General features: G+C 40.7%; 1 protein-coding gene across 1 annotated transcript in view; it reads left to right on the top strand.

Moving 5' to 3' along the window:
- The first annotated feature begins 2,609 nt into the window (after positions 1-2,609).
- The window catches only part of LOC110983860 (adhesion G protein-coupled receptor L4-like), a 31,834-nt gene continuing 6,453 nt past the window's right edge, over positions 2,610-27,990 (top strand). The window contains exons 1-20 of the mRNA XM_087143031.1: positions 2,610-2,800; positions 4,248-4,281; positions 6,638-6,743; positions 7,265-7,508; positions 9,253-9,417; positions 10,017-10,238; positions 10,748-10,816; positions 11,627-11,738; positions 12,975-13,100; positions 14,087-14,265; positions 15,106-15,164; positions 16,289-16,454; positions 20,825-20,845; positions 21,467-21,564; positions 22,181-22,289; positions 22,891-23,044; positions 23,858-23,927; positions 24,750-24,816; positions 26,435-26,520; positions 27,406-27,526. Of these exons, the coding sequence (XP_086999157.1) occupies positions 2,618-2,800; positions 4,248-4,281; positions 6,638-6,743; positions 7,265-7,508; positions 9,253-9,417; positions 10,017-10,238; positions 10,748-10,816; positions 11,627-11,738; positions 12,975-13,100; positions 14,087-14,265; positions 15,106-15,164; positions 16,289-16,454; positions 20,825-20,845; positions 21,467-21,564; positions 22,181-22,289; positions 22,891-23,044; positions 23,858-23,927; positions 24,750-24,816; positions 26,435-26,520; positions 27,406-27,526 (2,391 nt within the window). The 5' untranslated portion in view covers positions 2,610-2,617. The remainder of the gene's footprint in view (positions 2,801-4,247; positions 4,282-6,637; positions 6,744-7,264; positions 7,509-9,252; positions 9,418-10,016; positions 10,239-10,747; positions 10,817-11,626; positions 11,739-12,974; positions 13,101-14,086; positions 14,266-15,105; positions 15,165-16,288; positions 16,455-20,824; positions 20,846-21,466; positions 21,565-22,180; positions 22,290-22,890; positions 23,045-23,857; positions 23,928-24,749; positions 24,817-26,434; positions 26,521-27,405; positions 27,527-27,990) is intronic.

The raw sequence follows: 27,990 nt of genomic DNA on the forward strand, positions 1-27,990 counted from the left end.
GCTAACTACTTGTAGACGGCTTTATTTTTGGATGAACATTTGAATTTTCGCTATATACCTTGTTGTACACGTGTTTGGAGTAGCCAACTTTTGACGTACAGGCAAATACTGCAATGCAGATTCCCTGGAGTCACTTGAGTGGTATTTTTGCTAAGTGTGTGTCATTAATTTTCGAAAGAGTTCTTTTAAAGGTGCTACAAGAAACGTCAGGCGGCTGATTGACAGGCCCATTAATAAGACCAACAAATCAGTTTTGCTCTCATTTACCGATTGACTTTATTTTTATGACCTAATGACAGCTTGAAGAAATATTAGAAGTTGTCTCCACAAAATACTTCATTACCCAACATTTAACATCAACTTCTGTTTATATATGGTTCCCTATCTACAGTCACTATTTGCAGGACTTATTTTGCTATTTTGCTTATCTCATCAGCGAATTTGGGTATTGGTTTTCCTTCAACCAAATATTAAATCCAATTGAAAACAATATTCAAATACTTAAATATAAAAACTTTGTAGAAAGATATAACTGCCTTAGGTGTGAAGATGCTTCAAATGTATGTAAACTGAATAGCAAAAGTCAGGAAGAGTTGATTATGCATAGTGAAACTAAGGCATGACATCACTTCATTGTGTATTAGGTTTTGCAAATAAGGGTTCACTGAGCCTTTTGGGAGTTAAAGTCTGGAACACTGAGTTGTGCTAAAGACACTGTTGCTATACCTCATGATTTGGGGCAAGCTTTTGCATAGTGACCACCATCTCTGGAATGGACTGGTTCCTCTGTGCCCTTCTTATCCATTAAAAATAGTGTACTGGTGCAAGACATCTCTTACGTGAAACTAAGCAGGAACTTGTTCTGTTGATTGTTCTGTTCGTGTGAATTTAAAGAACTAGATTTTGTTCAAATTTAACACTCAAAAGGCTTATTACATGTTTGTGTGTTTCTGTCACACCCAACAAATGTTTGGTTGTAAAATCATGAGCAAGACTAGTGGTGCTTGCCTACACAGGTATTTGTGTTCGTCTGTTCTGCCAGAGTTGGAGACAATGCTGCCATAAGCTGTAAGAATATTTTGATTATATTTATTTAAGTTTTCTTGCCAAATGAGGGCACAATTTTTTCACAGAGATGTCAGTTGTTAAGATTATGACCTGTCACACTTGCCTGGCATTAAAGAGCACTTCAAAAGAAAGCATGTTTTCTCTGATTTCATCTGTTCAAATGAATATGTAAGCATCTAAATCGAATGCGGTGTCATTTGTCTGCAGAGCTAAACTATAACAAGCTAAAAAGGACTTTTTTTTTGTTCACGTCAAGATGCTAGTTCTGAATGTAGATTGCATCTTTTGGAGAAAAACAGAGAAAACGAGGGAATCACCCTCGCCCTGTGTTCGTAGTGGATAAACCCTTGTGCATGCCTTACAGTGTATTTATTTGGCCTGCACTGTGTTCGATTTGGATGCTTCAAAATTGATTTGAACAGAGAAAACATGTTTTCCTTAGAGGTGCTCTTTAGAAAACCTGTTGCAACATCACTATACAAGGTGCTCTTTGGACATGTATGGACATGTACACACATGTACGTACCACGTGCTATCCATTGATATGAAGAATTGTAGGATCAGGTTTTGTGTGTTTATCACCTTGCCTTTTAAAAGAAATGAAATGTACCAGGCATGGATTGGGGGGAATCGGGGGTCGAAATCCCCCCCCCCACTCTGAGAGAGAAAATGGGTTATAAATGGGGAAAGCAATGAAAAGTAACTAAACTAAGTGCAACGATTCCATTGCACATAATGTATGGCATGTAATGTTTTATCGTTTCTCCTTGTTCCCAAAACTGTGACATAAAAACATGTCCGAACTGAACACCCCCCCCCAATTCCTGGATCTGCCCCAGTGCACATGTACTGTCCCACTTCCTGACAATTACCGTCTGCCCCCGTTCAGATCTTCATCATCATAGGAGCACAGACACTGCATGAAACAGGGAGCACTATGGACACATTGAGAAATGTTCGGCACTGGAGGCTGTGGAGTCAATCAGAGCCTTCACCTTTGAGGAAAATTTCAACTGAGTATTCGGAGCAACTCGGTGCTTTCATAAATGATGCAAGTTGCCAGTGAAAGCCTCATCATCCGCATCAAGGAAGAGAAAGTTTAAAAAGCTGTAGTTAAATGGCTGAATGAGGACCGTGTTTCTCTCAAATTCCTCTTTTTTGCCCCATCTTTGACATGTACTTTGCATTGGTCCCATGTTGAATGTACTATTTCGGGCACAGTAATGCACGCTATTCCATGAAGATAATCAGTGGTGGTATTGATTTTGCTGTCAATCAATCTCCAGGTGGGCTTTGATATTGTAGCTTGGCCTTCCAAAAGGTCTTCCCATTTGCTCAATTGAGCAGTTAGACCTTCCATTGTGTTTACCATGGCAACAGTTGCCATGGGTTGAAACGAACAAAATAATAATTTAGATCATGTGTACCATGTTGCCGCGAGATTCTGTCGAAGTATAAACCTTGGTGGCGATTTGTGCAAAGGAGTGATTGCTGCATTTGTTATAAGCAGCCAATGGGAGTGGTTTATTTTTGATCACGTGATACCGCAATGGTTTCATTGCTTTTATCAGCAGCCGTGATGTGGGGAGTAAAAACTCTGGCGACATTCGGTTCTGCAACAGCTCGCTTGTTTGCTGGATGCAACGAATTTAAAGTGGGATCTTCAGTTGTGGAGGTGGCAGCTAAGCCCAGCACAATGGCATTGTGGGGAAAACTTGTGGGCCTTGTGCTGGTGAGTGAACCTACTGTTTTCAGTCAAATTTTTCAACGTTGAATACGTCACAATTTACAAAACAGGTCTTTAAATCTGTTAATTTCCGTTTGGGGGGGCGTTTGAAAATACAACTTGAATTATTCAATATGAGGATTTCCATAATGATTTTTTTTCTCAGATTGCATCAGAGTATGCTGAAAAGGTTTGTAGTTGGAAAGAAAATTGGAGATGATCAGAGTTTGGGTCTGTGTGAGTGTGTTTGAGTTTGAAGATGATCAAAATATTCTGCCGAAATCATTTAGTGTTTACCCACCAATTATTTCCCAGAGACGCCATCTACAGTAGGAGAGAGATACCTTTTCACTTTTCACTTTGTTTTCTTCTGCTACTAAATGGTTATTTTTTATCTTATAAAAAATCAGTTTGAAATGGAAGTGTGTTCATATTGTTGGCTTCTATGCCATCGTAAATATTTGTGTCATGAGGGATTTGGTTAACAGTGGCAGACAAGCCTTTGTGTTACCTTTGCCGATGGCTTCAACGATCTGTGCGGGCTGATCAAGGCATTGCAAGTCCAGATTATTTTTATGTGATGTCCATGGGTGCATCCAGCAAGGGGGTGGGGTACATGGAGACATGATGTCAACAGCATTTTAATAATTTTTATTGTTATTATTCATTTCTAATTAATGACACCGAGGATTCCTCAAAAGTGGGGCACTGTAGCTCACAAGCCCGAAGAAACCTGTAGAGAGGAGACAATGAGAAGCAGTTACAGTTTTAGAGGTGGGAGGAAAACCCCAGAGGTATATTCTGGGTAAAACCCACGGAATCAGGTAGAGACTGAAAACCCAATCCACATGTGAACCGAGCCAGGATTTGAGCCTAGACTGCAGAGGTAGAAGGCAAGGGAAGAACAACTACACTAACCTGAGTCACTGGTACCAGCACCATTCTTTTTGTTGGGTAGGGTTGTAATGAGAAATATTTTACAGATGAAGCATTTAGATGGTCATGTTTTTGAAACTTTTCCTGTTTTCCCACTTTACTGACTTAGACCCTAGATCACTGATCCAAGAACGAGTAAGTTCTATTAATCCAATATTGATTATTTTTCTCAGAGTTAAGTGAAATCAGACTCCTTCATTTTGCCTGAGTCTTAGCTTTTTTCTTTTGCTTTCCCAGTGGGTCACATTCAAACTCCTAGTATGTCATTGGTCGTGTTGAACCTCTAAAATCTCTTCCATTGGCTGTATCTCTTGTTTTGTTTGTGGTGTTTACAATCTCACACAACTGTTATAATTTGCATAGCTCCTTCTGTAGGTTATCTCCTTCCAAAAAGCAAGTAATGATATTCAGCAGTGTATACCATACCCCTAAGTCTGGCTCCAAGAAGTAGACTAATCTAACCATCATTTTTTTTTCTTCGGTTTATTTTGACACTGAATGTTCAATCTTTTACCAGGTATTTGGGGGCATGCTTTCTGTGTCTGCAAATGGTAAGTCTTTCTTTGTATCGTTTTATTTAAGCTGTTGAGTCGTTCTCATGAGATCTTGTGCAGGGGATGGTCAGGTCATGACGTGAGGTCAGTGCTATGAGTGTATCACAGTGTGACGAGAGTTCTTTTTAAAAGCTGCTTTCTGCAACCAATATTTCAGACAATGTGATGTTTTGTCGAATTAAGGGGGAGGGAGAGAACAGCAGAACCATTTCATCCCCCAAATGGCAATTATTTTGATAGGACTGTGCCAAATATCTATATATCCAGATATTTGATTGATTATCGGATGTTTGAATATTCTGTTCCAAATTTGAATATTTGAATGCAAAATTCATGAAAGGGAAGGGAGAATTTTCTTTTGGATTGCATTACTGCAAATGTTTTGTAAATGGTTTGTTCATGAACAATCTGCTGGTCGGTATGATTAAATATTTTGATATTCGATTGAATTGAAGGTCAAATATTCGAAAGTGAATTATTCAAATTGACTCAGCCCTATATTTTGATACGATGAGAAAATAACGTGAGACTTTTTCATTCTCCTTAATCCATGAAACATGTAAAAAGTCCCCAAGTTTTGCCTCGACCCTCAGAAATGCCACGGTACATAGAAATCCTGGATCCACCCATGCATGGGTGGTTTCAGTCAGAGGCATACGCATAAAACACTTTCTGAATAAGTCACTCATAAATGTAGTTGAATATAGTCCTTTGTAACTTGAAGAAAACAAAGATTTCAGTGAACTAGCGAGGCACAGGATGTGTTCTATATCCACACTTTATTCATGCACGACTGAAGAAGTGGGGAATTGAGCTTTCATCATGTGCCATTCTGAGAATCTGTCATTTTTGGACTAGTTTATTTCCATGACAGGTAAAAACCAAGAACATATCTTTCTTTTGTCTTTTTAATGGATGTTTCACTCCACTGTATTTTGGATCAAGGTAACCGGTACTTTGGCATGGCTTCTTTGTCTTTTATTGTAAACCGAATTCGGGTATTATCAGCCTTGAATAGCAGCTAATGACACATGTACTCCGAAAACGGCAATAGAGCGATGGATATGAATTAATAATAGCATTCGCCCCATGGAAACATGAATATTCAGTGCTCTGCCGTCTCAGGAGGCTTAAATGAATTATGATGAATGTTTTGGGCATTGTCCCACTGACGGAAATTTGTTTGGATTTTTTTTTACAAAGAATGGGTGGGTAGTAAAGAAATTAATCGGTAATCCTGGCACCAAATCCCTAAGACAATATCAGCAAATAAAAGCAAGGATGTCAATACCAGAAGGCTTTTGTTTTTTTCTCCACAACATCATGTTGAATGAGTGAGAAGACGCATTTACTTTTGGATTTGCCTGCCCCCCCCCATACCAAAAGCTGGATACACGGCTGGTTCCTGACACACTAGCAAGTAGGAGGTTGTGGCTTTTTTTTTGCTGCATTAAGCTTGCAAAATTGTCACAAGCTCTCAGGCAACGCTGACTTTTTAAACAAATACAGGGTCATGAAGGGAAAGGTTACCAGTGAAAAAAAGACCAATGATAATGAGGTGTACATTTTGGAAAAGAAATATTTTTCTGGAAAAATGTTGACATTCTAACTGAAAGAATGTCGTGCTATCTCACCTCATTTCCTGAGCTGTATAGCTTATGTACGTGTTGACTTCGCATGTAAGCCATAAACGAGAAAAGAAAAATCCTGAATCTACCAGTGTTGTCTGTGTTATTCATAAAAACATTTATGCCCAAAACATCCACAATTGAAAGAGGAAGTTGAAATCCATGTTCAGATTTCTGCACATTCATGGGGGCCAGTCTGTTTCATGTGAATCCCAATGGCGATCAGTGAACCATTATTGGTTCATTGACACCAAACCAGTCTAATGGATGGATCCGTATGAAATGAACAGGCCCTGTATTAACCCCCTGTGTATAGGAGTACTGCCGAGGGTGTAAACCCACCTGTCCTTTTTTCTGTCATGATCTAATGGGTGTTCAGTGTTCTTGACTCTGGCACAAATTTATTGCACTCCCTCCCAAGTTGATTATCCTAGGAATGATGGATTTTATTCATAGCCAAATTAACCCAGGGAGGTGGACAGTAAATTTGTGCAAGTTTCAAGAGTGCTGGTCGTTGCCAATTTTAATAATTATCATTGCACTGGTATACAGTCTACTCCTCACAAAGTAATGTCGGCATGCTTATAGCAAATCTTATTTCCTTGCTCAAGCTTCTCCTTCGGTCTTCACATGTTGACATAAATGCCTCAACTACTCCAATTAACAAAGAAAATTAGTCAATGTCCTGTGATTTGGACCCGCTGTCTTATAATATACTTCCTCAGATGTGGAGGAAATGGGCCAAGAGATCTATGAGGAGACTCTAGAAAGTGGATTGTACCCTGGAAATGAGTTCCGCACCAAGTTGTATCTGCACCCGGGCATCACCTGGTGAGTCACATGCATGCCCGGCTGAAATCTATGCCAACCACTGTGTTTGAGTGTTACTGTCACTGAGTCACTGAAGCAGACCTCGGGGTGGAGGGTTTGGGTGGGGGTGATCCCCCGTCCTCTCCCCTTAGCCATGCCACTGCTTGTAGCTACCAATCATATACAGTCATTTGAGGGTTCGAATCCTGATAAGGGATGACAATTGGTGTTTACCTTGGGCAAGTCCCTCATTCGCCTGGGTGCCTCTTTCCACCCATAATAAATGTGCACATGTACATGTACCTGTGATGGTATGGTGGAGGTGGTTATTGGGTTGCATCATTTGTGCCCGAAATGGCAGCATTGATCTTATGAGCTTTTTACTTTCCAGGGAGTTGAGACGGTTTCAGGAATGTTCAGATGTTGAGAGCTGGATGAGGAGGGATAGTGATTCATTGGTGCTTTTGAATGGCGTCATACTGTCAGAAACTGTGCGCCATATAAAGACTGTAATATTTTGACTGTCATCTCTATCTCTGTAGGTTTCGCATCACTTTACAAAATAAGCCAGGCAACCCCCTTATAAATGCCAGTGTAGTGGCTTTATCCATACGGGTGGATATTGACGTGTCGGCTGGCTTCAAGGGCCACATTGAGCGCAACTGGCTTGATGCAACGGGGGCCAGCCAGTTGAATCCGTCCGAGAGATCCATCATTGGGGAATTCCCTTTCTACCTTGACTACGTGTTTGAAGTCGTGCTGTACAGCGGGCTGCAGGATTTTGAGGTGAGCAATAAACAGTCAAAAACAGAACAATGGAACAAGACCCCGAAACAGAGGGATATCGAGTCAATTTAGGCTGCGAGTCTCCTTGAGGTAGCCATTTCAAATACAGCAACCACAAGTCATGCAGTTGACAAGGGATAGGTTTACGTGTGGTCACACCGTGGTACAACCCTTATTCGGGAAGGGGTGGTGGCTGTGAAATGAGCTCGTGGTTCTCGACGTGTTATCTTGACTTTTCAAAAAGTATGCCCTGTTTTTCTTCAGAGGTTCATCTAGGAAATGTTTCAAACCCTTCTCACCCTGCCCCCTCTTTTCATAGCCAACATTTCCTCCCACGGAAAATATTCCATGGTGCAGTCACAGACCGACTCCCTTGTTGACCGCCACACCACCAGCAATGGAAGGGGGACGGGGGACTTTTTGGTTTAATGAATCGGTCTGTTAAAAGCTGATATCTGATGGTCTCACTACTTGCCCTTACTCTGTGAAAACTGTTTGCTACATGCTGCACTTCACCATGCAACACTTCCAAAAAAAAAAAAGACCACAAAACCAACAACAATAACTCACTCGTTCATCCGTGCCTTAAATCATCTCACAAACTATTCACGCAGTACGTACATGTAGCAAAAGCATGCCATGTTCATGGTTCACTTGTTGTTAGCTGTTTCGTAAGTTTCTGTGAACTTACTTGTGAGTTGATATGTGATAGATTCAATTAAACTTTTTATTCGCATGATGTGGAACATGAAAATTTAATTGGTTGCACATTCTTACGGCGCTCTGTGAGTGCCATCCGACTTGTTCAGATACTGAGATAATTTATCTTCGTAAGTCGACTTATAAAGCGTATTTAGTTGATTTAACGAGATAAATGATGTAGTTAAGTTGACTTTCTAAGTATAGTAAGTCGACATCGCGAGATATTTTATGACATCAAGCCTACTTCCAGAGCTCCCTATATCGACATGGTGAGATAATTTATGTTATCGAGTCGACTTCCTAATTCAAGTAAGTCGACTTGGCGAGAAAATGTGCTGCAGGTCACGTTCACTTGTGAGTAGTCAGTTCACGGCAAGCCTACATGTTGTACACTTGATGACATGGATTATCTCGCCAAGTTGACTTACTAGAATTATGAAGTCAACGTGCATCATAATTTATATCGCCAAGTCCACACAGTGAAATTTAGAAGCAGAGTTAACTGCATAAATAATCTTGCCAAGTCGACATAGGGAATTCCGAAAGTAGACTTGATGTCATGAAATATCTCCCAAGTCGACTTACTATAATTAGGAAGTTGACTTGAATACATCATTTATCTCCTAAGATGGAAAGCTTGCGGTAAACACCATGCAATATCTCTTTTTTGAGTCTGTGTGGTTCTGATAAGAACCGGAGAGGCTCAACGTTTCAGACAGTGTGCTCTGTCCGTTGTTTATCTCATCATTTATCTCGTTAAATGGACTAAATACACTTTATAAGTCGACTTAATAAGAAAATCTCGGTATCTGAACGAGTCGGATGGCACTTCCAGAGCTCCGTATTACCTGAATCACATAAAAAGGTTGTTAATGAGACTAAAAAACAAATTTCTCTGTGTTCCATGGGCAAGTTAATGTGTCAGAATATATTTATAACCATAGTTTGACTGATATCATATTTATGTGCGGACTTGTCTTGTTGCTTTTTGTAACATCACTGAAACCACGTGAGGTGACTGTTTTGTTGTCATTTTCCACAGTTTCAAGTCAATGGCCTTGAAAAGTTTGTATTCGCGCATGGTCGGATTTTGGGTAATCTGGCAGATTTTGACGTGTTGCGCATCATGGCTAGCCCCAATACCCTTGACGTGTGCTGGGCAAAGTTCAATCTCAAACTGCTCCAAGTTCCAACTGTTTCGAGTGAGGTATATAGTACGATTTTCATTTTTATTTCAAATGAGGCTTCCACACTCACACCCCCACCCAACAGTGCACTTGTGCTTATATACATGTATGGACACATTCTGCACACACCGATGAGACTGTCCTCTATGCACTAGTGAAAGGAGAGGGGACATTGTGGGAGAGGGGTTCGATGGCTTCCCCCTTTCTGAAATTGCCCTTTTCTCACTATGTTCTAAGAAAAACAAAAAAATTGGCCCCTTTGGGGTGAGACTTTAGCCCAATTTCTCTACTCCCCTCCCTGGGGCACTGGCAGTGGAAGGGGGGGGGGTGCCAGGGGGACAGCAGCCCCCCCAACTTTTTCAACTGGGGGGCATGGTCCCCCCCCCACTTTTTGCACGGCCTACTGCCTATTAATGGCTGATGCCTGATGGTCTAACAACTGGCCCCCCCACACTTTGAAAATTGTTCCGCTGCCGCTGCCCTGTGGAACTGCCAGTACACATAGCCCCTTATAAAATGTGGTTTCTAAAGTGCCCCTTCCCTGACATTCAGGATCCTATGTACCGGTACATGTATTGTATTGCACTCCTGTGTTGACTGTACATTGCTTTGCCCTCAGGTGAGTGGCAAATGCATCCAGCAGGTTCAACGGAGTGTTTGTGACGATCTTGTTTGCCACCTGTTCTTGGAAGAGCACAATATGTACACCAGTACGGCAAACCCGGGTTCCCTGAGCATCTCTGACGGCGTTCGCACATCCTTAGAGGAAATGACAGAACAGTTTTGTTGTTTGGAAGGACTAGTCAAGGACCTGGACAAGCATGGTGATGATACCTTACAGGTAAGCAGTGGTGTGTTCCATTAACTCCCTGCTTCCAGATTTCTTTTTTATGCTTCTGCAGGCAGGTTAAGAAAATTCTGCAGATAATTTTTGCGGCCGGGATGACATCACTGAGTCTTGATATTTCTCTCTGATTCGTCAATTGGTGGCTATTCCATACTTCACACTCAAAACTTAAAGGGGAAAAATAGTTTTGCGGTCTGTGAGGAAAATCTGAATTATTGACTGAAATCTTAACCTTTACATCAAATGTGACTGAAATTTCATTGTTCATGTGCTATGAATAATCCCCTTGCTGTACGGAAGTGTCTTCAGTTATTTTTTATCATAATGCAGCCAAAAATGAGGAAAACACACAAATCCCTGTACAAAGTGAAGGCATGCCCCTTTGCCCAGACGAGAGTGCAATAAATGGAACAACCTCCGACTGTGAGAATATTTCTTATTTCATCTTCGTTAAAGACTCTGATCTTGTTGGTGGTTGATTTAAACAAGCTTTTGGTTTGCAGGTGGCAGTAGACATTGCTACAGAGCTACTGCTTTGGAATGGTAATGCAAGTTGGAACGATGTGAAAGAGGTGGGAAAAACTTTTGTAACCTTTTGATCTTGAATGTCATAGCCACTCGTATCAGCCAATGAATAAGTAAAGGCTTTCTGCCCATGGAATGACACAAATATTGAATAATGCTTGCTAGTTTAAGTGGGAAATTATTGGGAACGTGTTTGTGCTGTTAGAGTAAGAGATAAAACAAGTTTCAATTTGCTCTGTGACAACCAGTTTTACATGTTGTCACATTCAGGACCCATTTTAACACAGAAAATCAACAAGGCCAAGTAAAGCTAAAACAATATTTTCTCATCTGGGCTTTTTTGGAAGGGAAGGGAGGAGGCCCCCTCTTTTCAAGATGGCCAACTTTCCAAAATGGCTGACTTCCCAAGATGGTGGATGGTTCATTTTTCAGAGGTTCACACCATCTTCTCCATTTTACCATTTTGTTGATACTGCTATTTGTTTCAAATGTATCGAGGACACATGTCACTCAGTCTTTCTAGTGCACAATTTTTGGATTTTCGAAGGGAAAAAATCCGGGCAGCTGCAACCTAGGGTGAGGGCTGGGATGAGAAAGTAATATTGCTTTACTTGGTGTAACAGAGTTCTGCTCAATAGAAATTATCAAATACAAGCCTGTAATCAACCACTGAAATAATTATTGGACTGCCAAAATGCAGCCCTTAGTTTAGTCAGTGCTGTACTCCAGTGAAACGGGAATGGCTGGTTCATCATGCATCAGGCAGAACTTGCAAGTCTCGTCTTTGCTGTGAGTTGAACATTGCCACAAAAGAATTGGTGAGCCTGGAGCAGATTCTCTCTCGGAATTAATTGCAGCTGAGCAATAATGGACCACTGAGCCTGATGGACAGACTGGATGACATAGCTCAAGCTCTGGGACCTCGCCTCACCCTGGGGAAACGAATCCAGGCACACTCACCAGTAGTCAGTGAGTTTTGTCTTATCATGTCTCAAGCTGTCTGAGAATGTGGTGGATTTTTTACCACTGGTACTTAATGCCTAGATGTGTCGCTCAACCTTACAAAATGAGTCACAAGTCAACAGATCCACTTTTGAAATTATTATCCACCCCGAGTTGAAGTGCAACCCCAAGCGGCAAAAGATAGACGGATGGTAGTAAGTTTTCCAAGTGGGTTCTTGCATGCGTTCCGCATGTATGCAGAGACCACACGTTAAGGATTAAATTCGTTACACGTACTCAGCGTGCTCCGCATCAAATGCACCATTGATTTCTATTATAAATGCGCGCCTGTGTGGTGGGTACCAAAAAACACACCCTCTTTTGTTCCGTGGATTATGATCACTAATTGTTGTAACGTAGAAGAATGTGATAGCAACCAAAAGAACCAAACAAATGCAAGATGGCTGTGCAAGAACTTCAACTACATTTAATAATTGGACACACCCTCATATGCACACACTATCAAAACCATGCAACTATAACGAACCAATACCAAATCACCATCTCCGTTAGCCACATAGCAATTTTAGGAATTTGTCAGGTGAGTCTATACTTGCTCTGTGGTATGTACTTTCACATCACACAATACCACACTAATTATTTCTGATAATGACACTAAAGATTCCTTAAAAATGGGCACTGTACTTGTAGCGCGCGTAAGCCTGAAGAAACCTGTAGAGAAGAGATCCAGAAGCAGTTACATTTTTTTAGCAGATAAAGGTTTTTAAAGATTATTTTTAAATAAATAGGAACCCTTTTTCAACCATACACTGTCCATTGTCAACACAATGGTAACCTGAATTTTTCTTTTTCTTATGAAGCAAAAACAACCTTTCAGAATAGTATTTGCCACGATAAAGGTTAAAGTATATCACATCGTCCCACCCAAGGATGTGTGTGTGCTCGCATTTGTTCAACATTGATGGATAATTTGTTGGTTTATTCTGTCAACTGCCGATGTGATGCACTTGCCATTAATATGCTTTCCTTAAAACTATTACAAAATCTGATTACATTTGCATGCCCTCTGGTGTGAACCAGTTGAGAAAATCAACCAAAGTTTGCCATTTGACTGTTTTTTTTTCACCTAAGGTTTCACATCATCGTTGGCAATTCCACAACGATGAATGTTTAAATCACTCAAATGTGGACACAGATAGCAGCCTGATGCCAATTACTTTCACATTTCTTCTTTGACTTCAGGCTGTTCTCTGGAATCCAACTCACTTGGTACCTTCATCTTGAATAATTGGACTTACCAGCCGTTCCACACTGAGGAGGACATGATAAGCATCCAAGGAATGGACCTTGCCAACTTGGGATTTAAGGGTGAGCAGCAACAAACAAACAATATTGCTTTAGGGAGCATGCACAGTACTCCATACATTCTACATCACAATTAGCCAATCTCTTGCAACAGTTTTACTAGCTTCAGTAGGGTCTTGCTGCAATATGAATGTATTTGTGTCAAAAGTCCAGTCAAAGTTCATCAATTATTTCTCTTTGTCAATTCCATGTCATGCGTCATGCAGTGAGTCCCACCAGATGGAGGACTGTTATTGCTATGTGAAATGACAACGTCTCTTGTTCAGGCTTGGAGCAGCCAGAAGTATTTTGTGCTCAGTATTCCATATTCGCTTTTACATGACACCTGAATAAATCCCCATCGTCTGATTGGTGCAATGTTTGATCACATGACATGAGTTGTTCATCCCAATGCACCCCCACAACAGTACATTAGCCCCATGCAGGAGATCCTTTTGTCAAATGATGAATGCATGCAGTGATGGCTGCCTGATTAATTACATTGTATTGCAGCTCATCTCGCAAACTGGCAACAGCTAATGGTAAATGGGAAGCACTGTTTCCTATTTCTGAGATGAAGAAATGTCTGAATTCATATGATGCCGACACTGCTAAATACAAAAACACAATTCAAATAGTCAGTCAAATTTACTGGATATTTCCAGGACTTATAGGAAAGTTTGCTGAAGCATTAATTGGTGTGCCACTGCATTGAAAATATCTTGTCGCAATGTAATAGTGGACTGAGAGGCTAACGTGTCGAGTATTTAAGTCACCAGTCAATGACGAGGATTTATCCAGGCATTGTATAAAGAAGAATGTTTTAAATTCTTCCATGTTTTATATGCAGTGGAAAAACTTCAGTTAGTGATGGACAGAATACTTTTTTTCACCTAGCTTCACCTCATGGAAAAAAACAACACTTATTCCACCTCATACATGTACCTCATGAAATTATTCTCCCCATTGTGCCCACAAACGTTGATTGTGTATGTATTATTTCCAACCAGGTACTGAAAGGATCTCAGTGCTTGGAGCAGCCTACACCAATCTCACAGGTCTCATTAACTACAATCAGAAAGGAGCAGACAAATTTATTGTGGCTGATGTCATAACTGCCACGGTCTTTGGCCCCGATGGGCAGATATCTGTGCCGACAACCTTCAGGAGAAGGCTCAGCAATATTCAAGTGGGTGTCAAGAGCATTCAGACAAGAATCCCAGAGTTGCAGAAGGTTCTCAATAAAGTCTGCATTCTGAATTGGACCCTCATTTGGCAGTGCATCGATAGAGACTACCAGAGTCTGAAGATAAATCTCGAAAAGTCCACAAAAAACTCATCCGATCTTGAGCCAAGTCGGAAGCTATTCAAAATTAACTCTGACAAAAGCGTGCATTTATCTTTTTATTCACTATGTAAGTTACATGTATGGTTGGACTTGTGTAAAAACTTGTGAAGCGACTTTGTGACAATTCAACTGCAACACTCTAGCACTGGTAGACAGAAGCGTGCAGTTCCCTTTTGACTCGTCTTAAGTTATGCACAGTCAAGGCTTCCGTATCTGCTTGACAATAAGCAGCCCCTTGAGATGATCCTGCGATTATTTTAGCTTAAGTTTGTGTGTATATCAGGTGATTCTAAACCATAATTGATACAAATTCAGTTTCACCCTCAGGATTGAAATGTGTGATTTTACTGTGTTTTTTGAGGATTCTGTTCCCTGTATTGATTGATTTTGTTCCCCAGAGATTGGATTTCAGAAAGCACCTAAAAGTGATTCTTGAAACTTTGAATCAATCACTAGCGATCTGCATAAATTGATTGTCTTGAGGAATTCTAGTGAGTGATGAATCAATGTGCATGACGCTACATTTTTTGTTGGTGAAAATGGGAGAGAATTTAGATTGGAATTGTGATTCCTTGACAGAATAAAATTGACTTAAGAAAATCCTGAAATCATCTAATGCTGTTACGGCAGGCTCACCACTAACATGATTTTGATACACCTCTTCGGTTTTTCTTCTCTTAGGCGAGTAATTCTACACATCCAAGGATCCCTGTCTGTGCTTTTTGGGATTCTTACTTGAGGTAAGTATCACGCCTGCATTTTATTGATATGCACTTTGTAGAAATGTGAATTAGCTGCAGTGGATGTGTGGTCTAAGCTCAGTGTTGTTGTCGAGACCACTTGAAACCTTCACAAGACCACACAAGACCAGCACAAGACCAGCACAAGACCACACAAGACCAGCACAAGACCAACACAAGACCGCCAGTCTGAATTTAAGCCACAAGTTATTCAAATGACCTGCAACAACAGCATTCCTTTGTCATTATTCACCCTGTTACTTGTGACTGGTCTTGTGAATGGTTTCGACCACAACACTGGCTAAGCTATTTCCTGGATTTATTTTGGTATGGAATCAAAAGTGCAATGTTTTTAGTGTCCTGAGGCCATTTCCAAGACTGGCTATAGAAATAAAACTATTTCATGCTTGGTTTACGAGGTCTAATCTGTGTAAATGATGTGTCACATAAAACGGCAAGTTTTTAGAATACTTGGGGATAGCAAGCACCCAAGGCTTTCTCTACTGTTTGTGCCAGACGGAACATGCACACATGAGCTTCAACATGACTAATAGATCAGTGCAGATGCTACCATCAAGCTTCTCAAGCAGTTATGCATACAGCCATAGTTTTACTGCAGCATTGAGACTCACTCTATTTGCTGCAGCAGCGTCGGCAAAAGGGGAAGGCTTAGCTCAGGGGGTGCACACCCCTCCCCCCCCCAAAAAAAAACAATTGAGGCTTCCCTTTTTTGCTTTCGTTTCCCCCAGGAAAGGGCAAGTACCTTTTGTAAAGTCTAGGTACTTTCAATTCTTGGGAAAAAAATTTGCTTAGTGTGGGGGGGGGAGTTCCCCCTGTTGTCTTCCATGATTAAAGGCATGTGAAAACAAAGGAGTTTGTGACGAGTAAACAAGTATTTACATGCATAGATTTTGACATGGCAAAACTTTTTGCAACTTCAGCAAATTTTGCGACAAAAGCCTTGTGACATCAAACTTTACATTCGGGTTCATATAAATTGACCTATAGCCACTAATTTGGGATGCCAACATTTTGCATTTAACCTTCCTGGTAAAGATACATATTTTGCAGTATAATTTATTTTGAAGGTTTTTTGCTGCGTTTGTTTCTTTCCCACTCTCCAGGGGTCGTGTTGCAGGAGGCTGGTCAACCAAAGGTTGCAAGACCATCTGGGAGGATGGCCAATCATCTATGGAAGCCTCCAACGGGGATTACATCACTTGTCACTGCAACCACACCACCAACTATGCCATCTTGATGCGCATTGTTCCTTATGAGAAACCCATAGGGGTAGGTTTTCACTTCACCAACTTTCATTTATTAGTCCTACTCCAGGTGCACCTGACTATAATTCAGGGTCTATTCTCCGGAACAGGTGTAATGATGAGCAAGTGAGTTTGTATACACATTTAAATCGTGGACCTATAACAATAGGGAACAATATGGTCCACGGTTGTCGAAGAGTCCACGGTTAGAAAACGTGTACAAAACATATGGAAGGTCTTCCCAAAAAGTTTGAGTATGAACAAAATAGGAACAATAGGGAGTCCACGATTGATGGCGTTTACACACTTGTGTGTGGGGGTTGCAATTTACCTCTGTTGTATTTTCTCCGAAGTCCTCGCAGTGAATGCTCTTGTTTCCTCCAGCCTTCGTGAGTAGCTCTGCCAATGTTTTGCAATCATTTGACACCAATTCAATGAAAATCATTGATCAAATTCTCAAATGTTACATGTATGTTTGATTCTGAGACACAGCTACAATGCGCAATAGACTGGATACTCCTGCACAAAGTGACAGCAGTTTGAAATGTTATTGCATGCATAATGGCAAGAAAGCCCTTTGTCTGACTGGATTGAAACTTGTAAAAAACTGTTTAATAGCTGTGTTCATCAGCAGTACATGTATTTTGTGTACATGCATATCCAAAACATTAGTAGCTCAGTTGATATCATTGGAAGCAGCTTCAGAAGCATACCAATGTGGACCACCGAACAAAAGAAGTCCGCATAATGTACGGTAATAAGACGCACACGTCCACAGTGTTGCCTTCTCTCCAAGAACAGTCCCAGAGGAATTCAAGTGGGAGGAATTTTAGACTGTCTGTGACTGTTGCAGCACTAGTGGCCCCTATGTGTCTGTGTACTGAGGCAAATCAAGTGGCAGGAATTTTGACAGTCTGTGACTGTTGCAGCACTAGTGACCCCTATGTGTCTGTGTACAGAGGCAAATCAAGTGGCAGGAATTTTGACTGTCTGTGACTGTTGCAGCGCTAGTGACCCCTATGTGTCTGTGTACTGAGGAAAATCAAGTGGCAGGAATTTCTTACTGTCTGTGACTGTTGCAGCAAAATTAGGATTAAAGGTCAGATCAGGATTAATGCATGCTTGTAATGGCTAATCCTTAGGCAAGGGACATTAGCAGAGCATCCATTCTCCAGAGCCAGACTTGGGTGAATGTTTAAGACCAGCCAAGCACATACTGCAATTCACAAATACCTTTTGTGTCTGAAAGTCAACGCAGGTTGAAAAATTATTAATTTCCAATGATTTCATTTCACACTTTTTGGTCATTCTTTCATACATCACTTTAGCTATGGTGAGGTATTCCCCTCTCATGAGTAGTTGTAAAAATGCTGCTTATATGGAGATATCGTGAACATAAGATATGAAATAATTAATGGATATGGGTGCATGTGTGGTGTGTAGTCCTTGAAATGCATGGCACACTGCCAGTAGTTACATGTCCTTTATCATCTGTTTAAGACCGGCCATGTGACGTTGGAAATGACTAAACCATCTTAGCTTTCAGAATACTTATGACAAGTGGCATTTCTTCAGGTCCATCACATACTGTACATTGCACTGACATTTCTTTGTGCAACGATAAGCACCATGGCTATAAATAAGGGAATAAATATGTGCTTGGCCGGTGTGCGCTTCAGACTAGCCTAGGAGAACAGACGGGACTAATGCTTGAGCCACGGGCAAGGGTATTCATTCTCCTGAGATGGTCTTTAACGTTAGTGTAAGACCTACCAATCACATCTTTATTCCCAGGTCATTTTCCTGATCATCCTTGTCCATTTGATGTTGTATTTCTTGTGCATGTAGTCAAGAAGAATCTCCTTTTGTGACCTTGGCGTATGTGTGGTGAAGTTCTGCATGCTGCAGCACACACCGACTCTTGACCAATGGGAATGGATTAAATTGTTTCGTATCCAGGTGCTAGAACATGTTTACGCAGCGGGCATTATCAAATCACAGCAGACATTATTAAAGGAATAAATATGTGCTTGGCCAGCTCAAGAGAATGGACGCAACTAATGCCTGAGTCACAGGCGAGGGCATTGTCAGCGTTCAATCTCCTAAGCCGGTCTTAAACGTTAGGTTGAGACTGGCCAAGCACATATTTATTCCCATTCATAAATACCTTTCTAGTCAGAGAGTCAAAAGAAGGCAGTATCTGATGGATTTCCAACAGTTTTGTTCCAGAATTTTACTTTCATGTTCCCGAGCATCCCTGTCCATTTTATGGGACGTTCCTTGTGCAAGTTGTCCAAAAGAATTTCCTTAAATGGACTTGGTACGTACGGGGTGAGCTGCATTCACACAGACTCTGGACCAATTGGGATTGATTAAACTGTCTCATATCCAAGTGCCAGGACATGATTTACACAGTGGGCATGCCACTTTTCGGCAGGCATTATCAAATGTTAATACTGAGTCAAGTTGCAGGTTGTTGAATCGGGAGGCTGTCTGAGGTAGTTAGGAATAAATGTTAATGCAGGGTCACATGGTACGTTGTTGAATAGGGAAACTGTCTGAGGTATTTGTGAATGGATATTGATTGCACGTTTGAAATTTGTCAGTCATTCATGGGTACTAAAACTGCAGAGTGCCATGTACAAGTGATATTTCCATTGTAAGTTGTAGAAGATTCATCAGGGCCCTCTCGCATTCATTTTTTTTCTGGGGGAGGAGAAATGACATATATTCCTCATTGCCTCTTTCTTCGTGTGCAGTTGACTTCAATAACTTTAAAATAGAAATTCTCACTAAAAATATATGCCACATTGATATTTTGGCTCATGCACTTCAGTTTTGGGCACCCCTGTCATAAATTCTGGGTGCTCATTTTTGTTTGCTAATGAGCATCCATTTCTCACCATCATGCACTGCTGAAACTTTGAAAACTTCACCTGAAAATTTATTAGCTGGTAATAAGACCTTATTCACAGGGAAACCAATTTTGATCATATTCCCCGGATCTCTGATACTCAGTGCAATCTGGTAATAGGATGGTGCAAGACTATGTTGGATTTCAAACCTCACTTCATTTTTTCATAATGTGGCTTAAAACATTATGACAACTTGTCACAAATTACTGAAAATGGACAAGTGGCATTAATTTGTCATGGGCTTTTATGTCATTGCTGTTATTGTTACTCTAAGGTTCCAAAAATTAAAAGTTAACATTATTTTCAATTCAAGATGGCAGGCACATGAACGCAGTTTATCAAGCCAGCTGACAATTTTTTTTCTTCAAACACTAAAAATGGAGACAGACTTTGCTCTGCCTTTTCCTTGACCTTCGGGGGAATGGTTCACCAAAGCCCAATATTAACCTTTTGCATTTGCAAGTGTACAACAATAGCTTCTACTGTCTATTCTTTTATTCAGTGTTTAAATTGCTCACACTCTTTGGTAATTGACAAATTATAAACCACTCAAAGGTTCCTTTTTAGAAAAGAGAAGAGAAGCCACCAGCGCTGGAGGGGAGGGAGCAACTCAAATCCCTGACCCCCTTCCTTTATCCAACAACACAGTTGAACACTTAAGCTCCACGACTACAGCTCCATTGGGCAAACTTGTACATGCTTGTACCAAACTGCACTGTAGTTTAGCCTGGGCTCCATGTTTAAATGACTTGTAAACTTAATAGACGATTGGCCCTGTGATGTTTTGCGTGGCAAACAGTCAGCCTCATTTCATCTGCTTGTAACTAGGGTAAAATGTCCAAGCTTTGAGGTGCACATATTTTTTTTCGAAGGAGCACCGAAAGTAAAGGAATTGTGGCTTATACAAAGGTTGTGTACAGTTTGTAATTCCAAATGGGAATTCACGTGGAGCGGATGTGCCTTTGGCTTTAAATCATCTCCCCCAGAGCATTGCATCTGCCTCAGTTGACCAGCAAAGTCATGTCATCTTACTTTTTTACACTAATCAGTGTTTGCGGTAGTAATCACCATAACGTCTTTGCTTTATTTGCACATGTGGAAAAAGTCCACAAAACAAAAGTTTTTACAAAAACTTGCTCTTAGATATATCATCACTGTTTCCATGAAATGATCAGTACCTCACAGTATGTGCTAAATGTTGAAATCTCGTTGTGATCATGAAGGCATTTGAACATTAATAGGGTATTAAGTTTTGTGATATTTATGGCAATGGTGTTGATATGGCATCAGCGAGCTACATGTGTACATATACAGTGTATACCCAAAGGCATGATTGGTTTACAGTGTTTATTGGATCTCTTCTGAATTTATGCGATGAACTTGTGATGGAGTGGATTACACACTGCAATTAGGTATTTGTAAACTGCTATTACATATTAATATAGTTTATTGTGATGTTTTTCTCTTTCTGTGCTTGAAGGTCAGTGGCAGAGCATCAGTGGTGAGTAATCCCAAAGAGCATTTACAATTTGCTTCTTCACTCGGTGCACTTTGTGTCTGTTTGGAAATCAGAGAAAAGAGACCAGATTTAAGAAAACTGAACAGTGGAAAAATTCTCCTGTATCTTCTATTACATGTATTGTATATACACATTTTTGGCAGGAAAATGAATTTCTGAAATGGTGGTTGATGTAGGGACATTCAGGCAGGAATTTTTTTCCGGATTTATCCAGTTGAGACAAACACATATTTAGGATTTGCAGGGGAATATTTCACACTCTTAAAATTAAGTAAATTGATCTGTAGAAAGGTTGACTGTTCCATATTCTATCCTTTCCTCATTTTTCTTACCACTGCACTCATAAACTTTAATTTTGTTTCTTTGCCATTTTATGAGGTGATTTCGGATGTCACCAGTCCCTTGTCAACACAGCACTTTTTACAATACTGGCTGAAAATTTGCACTCCTGGTGCCCTCCATTGCAAAAAAATATCAGGAAATCAACATTCTTGTGAAAATTTTCTGCTCACCCTCCCAAAACTTATCCAATGATGTACTCTTGGCCTGGATCTTTGGTAGATGAAGTAAAGGTCATTAAGTCTCTTTTTTCATTGAATACAGGGTATATCTGACAGGATACTGGATATCCTAACCATGGTTGGTTGCGTTGTGTCCATATTGGCCCTACTCACAGCTTTGGCGTTTTTCGTTTTCTTCAAGTAAGTTGATTCCATCGAAAGATGGCTACAACACTTCCTCTGTTACATAGAACCTTTTGCTGGATGGAATAAATCACCATCTGAAATTTTTCCGAATCTTTAAGTGAAAACTTTAAATTCTAAATATGGATGATACCAATGGGGGAGGGGGCGCATGGGGAAGGGGGCACATTTCATGTAAATAATGCTGCTCATACAAGTCACCTTGCGCCTGCATGTTACCTCCCTGCTGAGGAGATTTTGCAGTATACTAATAGAACCTTCCATAACCACAATTTGCTGTCTCTACTCCTGGGGTCCTCAAACCAAGGGAACTCTCCAGCCTTTCCATGTAATCTGCAGGTCACAAGTTTTACTACAGTGGTGTATCCAGCGGGGAGGATGGATTTTTGAATAAGGCTTTTGATATTTTCTCTCCCCAAACATGATGCTGAATAAGTCTGAAGTTGCATTTGCTTTTAAATTCCCCCCTCCCCACCCGACACCAAAAGCTGGATACGCCGCTCTCTAGTTGGCATTAACAAAAAGGGACAGAATTACAACAGCCAACTCAAAATTGTGGATTAATAAAGTGCTCGTTTATCCGTCGATCAATTCCTTTTCCTCTACACAACAGACACAGCACGTTGGACACAGAGCGTATTCTCATTCACTGTAATCTGATGGGAACACTTCTAGTGGCCATGGTGGTCTTCATGATCAGTACTTACTTCTCCGGAGGAACGGTGAGAAACTTACTGCAAAAAACTTCTTGATCCTTAGTTTCCATGGTAGCTCAGCACCATTCTCTAAGCCTGTATAGAGGTTTTTCATGTGACGTAACATGACAGGCAAAGACACATCAGGAAACGCACCACATCTGTGGAGTCACGTGCATTTTCACATCTATGTATTTCTCTTGGCAATTTCATGTACGCCAGAATGTTGAGAGACTTCAAAGGTGCATGTTTCCCTACACATCTGTGTAAGTTGAATGCAGACAATCAAAAATCATGTGACTGAAAATCCTCTGTAATTGTGGCAAGAAATTTCGGTCATGCTCTGATGGAGATACATGCAAATGAAGGACTAGCGAAGTACTGCAAAGATTGGAGGTTATCCTGTTTCATGACTTAAAACAGTCTTTCTCATTGAAAAGTGTTGATTTCAATTTAAGTGCCAATTTAGTGATCCATTCACTGGAAGTTATTACCATTTTTAGGGAAAGTTGACACATTGTGTACATGTATTGTTAAAAGTTTCATTAATAAAATTTCCACGGAGCTTGAACTAGAAACGAAATTCACAGATGTCACCATGCAGAGTGTGGTTACTTTGTAAACCTAGATACCGTGCAAGATATTTGCGGGGCTGCTGCACTATCTTTACCTGGCCGTGTTCTGTTGGATGTTGGTGGAGAGTGTTCATCTGTATCGCCTCATTGTGACAGTTTACGGTAGCGAGAGACAAATGGCCAAACTGTACTGTGCCATAGGATGGGGTTAGCAATTTTTCTTTCTCACCTCAAGCTTGTCTTTATTGGCCTCCATACATTTACAATTGTTGGAGACCATAAAATGTTCATTTAATTTTGCCAAATTTTGAACTGCATGTATCCAGAAAAGTGCCCTTGAAAGTCTTAAATTGTCCAAGAAAATATCAGGACAATGAAATGTTCAAAAGCCTTTCATCAGTGTAGACGTGGATCTGGAGATTTCGGTGCCGGGCAGGATAAACTGTTCCGTAGGCCCTTAGCACCTGTGTGCCATATGCTCCACCCTCGGCATATATGCCTACAACCACCAATTTCACAGCTAGTGATAGCATGTGAGCCTGACATTTCATGTTGATACAAAGCTGGAGTAAGCTTTGAACTAGCTAGCTAGGGTCGTTTCAAGCTTGAAGTCAAAACGTGAGATGGGGAAAGAGAGAAGCAGTGTATCGTATAGTCATCCTCAAATCTGTGTAGGCCCCAGAACTATTCATGGGCCTTGTTGCTGTAACTGAAGGCAACATTTACATGTATATTCCACTGTTCCTTGACAAGTTTGTAGACGAGATCATTGTACAAGACTGACACATGTCAAAGACCAACCACGATTGAAATGCTTATCAGTGACTGTGAACTGGTTTTGCTTCCATTCATTTGAAAAGCGTGTGACTTCAATTCGGACTGGAGGTTACGTGTTGATCTTGTAGGGTCTTGTGATAGTCTTAAGGTGATGTGGGATTGCATTTCTGCCTTCGACTCTTCCTTTTCATTGACAAGACTGGCTATTACCCATTTATTTTAATTGATTCTGTCGTGTTGCAGGGTTGCCAATTCTGATTGTAGGTGTATCTGCAGGTATCAAGTGGACTCATTATGGATTGCCTGGCAAAGGGTAAGTTAAATACCTATCTGCAGAGAAAAAGTGAGTCTTACATTTGTGCAAGAGTGACTGTATGCTCGGTGAAGTTACAAAATCCATTTATACACATGAGACTTGAGACTGGCCTGGAGACCTGCAGTCTCAAGACCAATTTTCCCAATGTTTCCCAATTTTCCCAATGGACTTACCCTATCTGGACTCACTCTTGCAATCAGTCTCGGACAAAGTCTCAAAACAAGACATCTTTAGCTAGTTGCACTTTGCTTTGCCTTTCATATATGATCATGAATGTCAATCCATTGGCCTTTTTACTCTCAGCTTGGTTTAGAACTGCAATCTTAGAATATAAGCCTTTTTAGTGGTTTAAAACTATAATCTCAGAAAACACAAATAAGACATTGAGGTGCATACATTCTTGGCTATTTGCCAGCCATGTGTGTGTGCTTGCACAATTCTTCGCAGTTGTTTGGGTCCAAAGCAAGTGGCAAATATGTTGACATGAAAAGAGTGCTTGAAAGTAACGGCTTGCTGGCTGGAACTAAAAGGGACATGGTCTTGATCGTAGTCGTCCAGATGGACACTTGACTACAGCCCTGACGAGAATTTGGCAGATTTTTGAGATATTGCCCCCCTGGATTTTAGGCCTGAAGTCGCATGTTAAAGTGCTTCATCAGGCACTCTTTGATTAGTCTTGGACTTCAGAATCTCAACCATACCATCACACCATCTTTGTTACATCCTAATTCTGTCCCTCCTGTATATGAATCACCATGTTTGGTTGAAAACTCTAGAAATATTTTGTCAGCTATTAAATGACCGATTTTCTCCCCCCAGGTGCTGGCTGAGTACTCAAAATGGTTTCATTTGGGCATTTGTCGGCCCAGCTTGTGTGATCATGCTGGTAAGCAAAATGAATGAGGGTATTCCCCCATTCCCTACTAAAAATTGCCTATTGAAACCAATTGATTTTTGATTTGGATTTAATTGGAATGAATTGGGTCCAATTGGCCATCAATTGGTGCTCAGTTGGTTTCAGTTGATATGTTTTCTCTCCCACTTGTTTCCCCCATCAATTGGAGATTTCAAATGGGACGCAATTAGTTTCAATTGGCATTTTTTCTTTGCTATTTATTTTCCCCAATCAATTGGAATTCAAATGGGAATCAAATGGTTCCAATTGGTATGCTTTCTCTCTGTTTGTTTTCCTCGATCAATTGGAAATTTCAAGTGGGACGCAACTGGTTCCAATTGGTATTTTTTCACCTTGTTTCCCCCATCAAATGGATTTTTAAAATGGGACTCAATTGGTTCGAATTGGTATTGAAATGGTTTTAATTGGTTCTTCGATTGGTTACACTTGGATTGTGAATTGGCATTCAAATTGTGTCAATTGGTTTGAAATGGTTCAACTGAGAAAAGGTCTGAAATTATTATTCAAACCAATTGAACCCAATTGGTTCCAATTGATTTCAAGCAAAAGCAATTGGTTTTGGAAATGATTATTGAATTGGATCCAATTGGTATGTGAATTGGATCCAATGGGTAAGTGAATTAGCCTCAGGTAAATGAACTGGACATTTTCAGTAGGGTTGTCCCACTGTTTTCAGCAGTATGGTTGAAAAGCTAATTCAGTTTAGGCTTAGTTGCTCTCTGTTCAGGTTCCAGGTGAACAAAATAGAGAAAATTACAAAATGCCTGAATAATTTGGTTGGTGACATGTTGACCATTTGATATAAATATTCATCTTACAACCATGTCAAACCATGCAGTGGCTTGCTCTGGTCTGACCATAAATGCAAGGTCTATGCACAATTGCCTTGTAAGAGTTGCTGTAATGCAGCTTCTTCACACAAAGTGGTTGACATGACCAATAATCACAACTGTTTTGTGTTCCACGATGGAAAAAATTTCTGACGTTGTATGCGATGCTACTGATGTCAGTGCAAAGACACAAAACAAACATGCCATCAAATGCACAGTGGAGGAATCCTTAGCCCCAAAAGATAGGAATGCCCTTTATATGTAGCTCTAACTAATATGGAAATACATATGGACAAACTCTCATCATGAGTTTGAGTCAGAATGAGAAGGCAAACTGGCGATATGTAAGTTACCCGGAAGTCACCAGTTTTTGTGACTCAGGTTGAACCTTTTTAACAAAGTGACAGGAGTTTAGTCAAGTCATTTACCCATCAGGACACAAGTTGAGGCGAGTCACCACATACTGTGACTCAACTCTGACCTTACCAATTTGGCATTGCTTAAAGTAAACGATTAATGTTTCACATTCATACAAATTGGAAAGAATGTTTTCATGAGGTGTCATGAGAACATGTGCTTACAAACACTTTTGCTGAAAAAAAAATTGAAGAGGAGTACCTCTTTGTACTATGAGTAGATTAGATTGCACGGAAAAGATTCTTTATTAAAGAATGGTTTCAAGGTAGTTCCCTGACCAGCTTGCAATACTGTACGTTAGACCACCAGGTCATGAGATGGTTGTGTGGTTGCATTTGCAGGTGAATGCTGTTGTGTTGGCCATGGTGATCAGGACCACGGTGGCGGCCTCCAAAGGGACCAGTCGGGATACTCTGGCCAAAGTGAAGTAAGTCATTTTAAAGGGGTCAGGGTTGTACTTCACTCCTGCCCTGCCCTGCCTTGTATTGTAGTGATGGGGGTAATCGGTTGGAAGTGAAAGCCTCATGTGTTTCCTTTTTGGAATTGCCTTAATAATGTATCCATCATGGATGTACTATGTCACATGTCAATTCTCATCAGACCAGTGTGAACTTTTTTTCCAGAAATTCTTTGTCTGGTTTTGGCACAACTTGAAAAAGTTTCCCATGGGTTTTAAAGCAGTATCAGCTCCCAAACAGCTCTCGCCTGCACCACCTATCAGCTATGACCTGTGTCTTAGCCTATTTTAGGGGGATATTGTTGACTGAAACAGGTACAGCCGCACTACCAATTGGGGCTGTGCTGGTTATTTAGCTGTTTGAATGTCTGATTGAATATCGAGCATTGAAAAATTCATTTTTGGAGCTGAATAGTCCAAGGCGTGACCTCAAAGTATTATAAGCAATGTAGATTGGTGATTGCGAAGCCCAGCAACAAGGCCAACAACTTACTTCTGATGGCACCTAACAGTTGACCCTGTTTTACAGTCCAACTCTGACATATCTCAGGCCTGGATCGGGGGGGGGGGGCTGGAGTTTGGGGTCAACCCCCTCAAAAAAAGCTAAAGCAAGGGTAACAATACCATTGTCAGCAATGTATGTCATGTATATTGTTTCATCGTTTCCACTTGTCTGCAAAAATAGGACATTAAAAAAAATTTAATTCTGAAAATTGTTCACATCAGAAGCAATTGACATTCATAAAACTGAATACTAGAATATTTGATGGAATGAAAGATCCACAATTTGGCACAGTTGTAGAGCTGGTTTCTCAGTATCATCGGGATCTTTGCTTTATGCTGTGACCCCTTCAGGGCTGGATTGCGTAGCTCCCTTGTGCTGCTACCCATGCTTGGAATCACTTGGGGTGTCGGACTGATCGGTCACGTCTCCCCTGTCTTTGAGTACACATTTGTCATCTTGAACAGCTTTCAGGTAAATCACTCATCCACCCCATGAGAACTTCTCTGCACATGCTGCAAGGTCTCCACAAAAGCTCATGGAGGTTGTTGCTCTGTGACAGCAGGGTCAGAATGAGGGTCCTGTCGGCTGCCGGTACAGGCAATCTGTAGGCATTACCACCTTTTTCATAGTGCTGAAATCTCACATTTCACATTGATGCCAAGTTGTTCTGAGCTTCGACCCCTAAACAGGGCCCTACGCATACTCCTTTACCCCAGTATCGATGACATAGTATACTAAGGGCCTTGTTTAAGGGTCTATACTGTGCACTAGCTAGTTTGGAGCTTTACCGAAATTGGAAATTCAAAGATGGAATCTCAAACTTTATTGTGTGTATTTAGTGGCACATTGTGGTATTCTTGTAGATCTGAGATTGTTCTCGGGCCCTGAATTTTTCGTAGGCCCCTCAGAACAGCATATAAATATGGGCTGTTTCA

This window comes from Acanthaster planci, linkage group LG11, assembly GCF_054643075.1.
Source record: "Acanthaster planci isolate LZ-2023a linkage group LG11, COTS_SCS, whole genome shotgun sequence".
NCBI classification, from domain to species: Eukaryota; Metazoa; Echinodermata; class Asteroidea; order Valvatida; family Acanthasteridae; genus Acanthaster; species Acanthaster planci.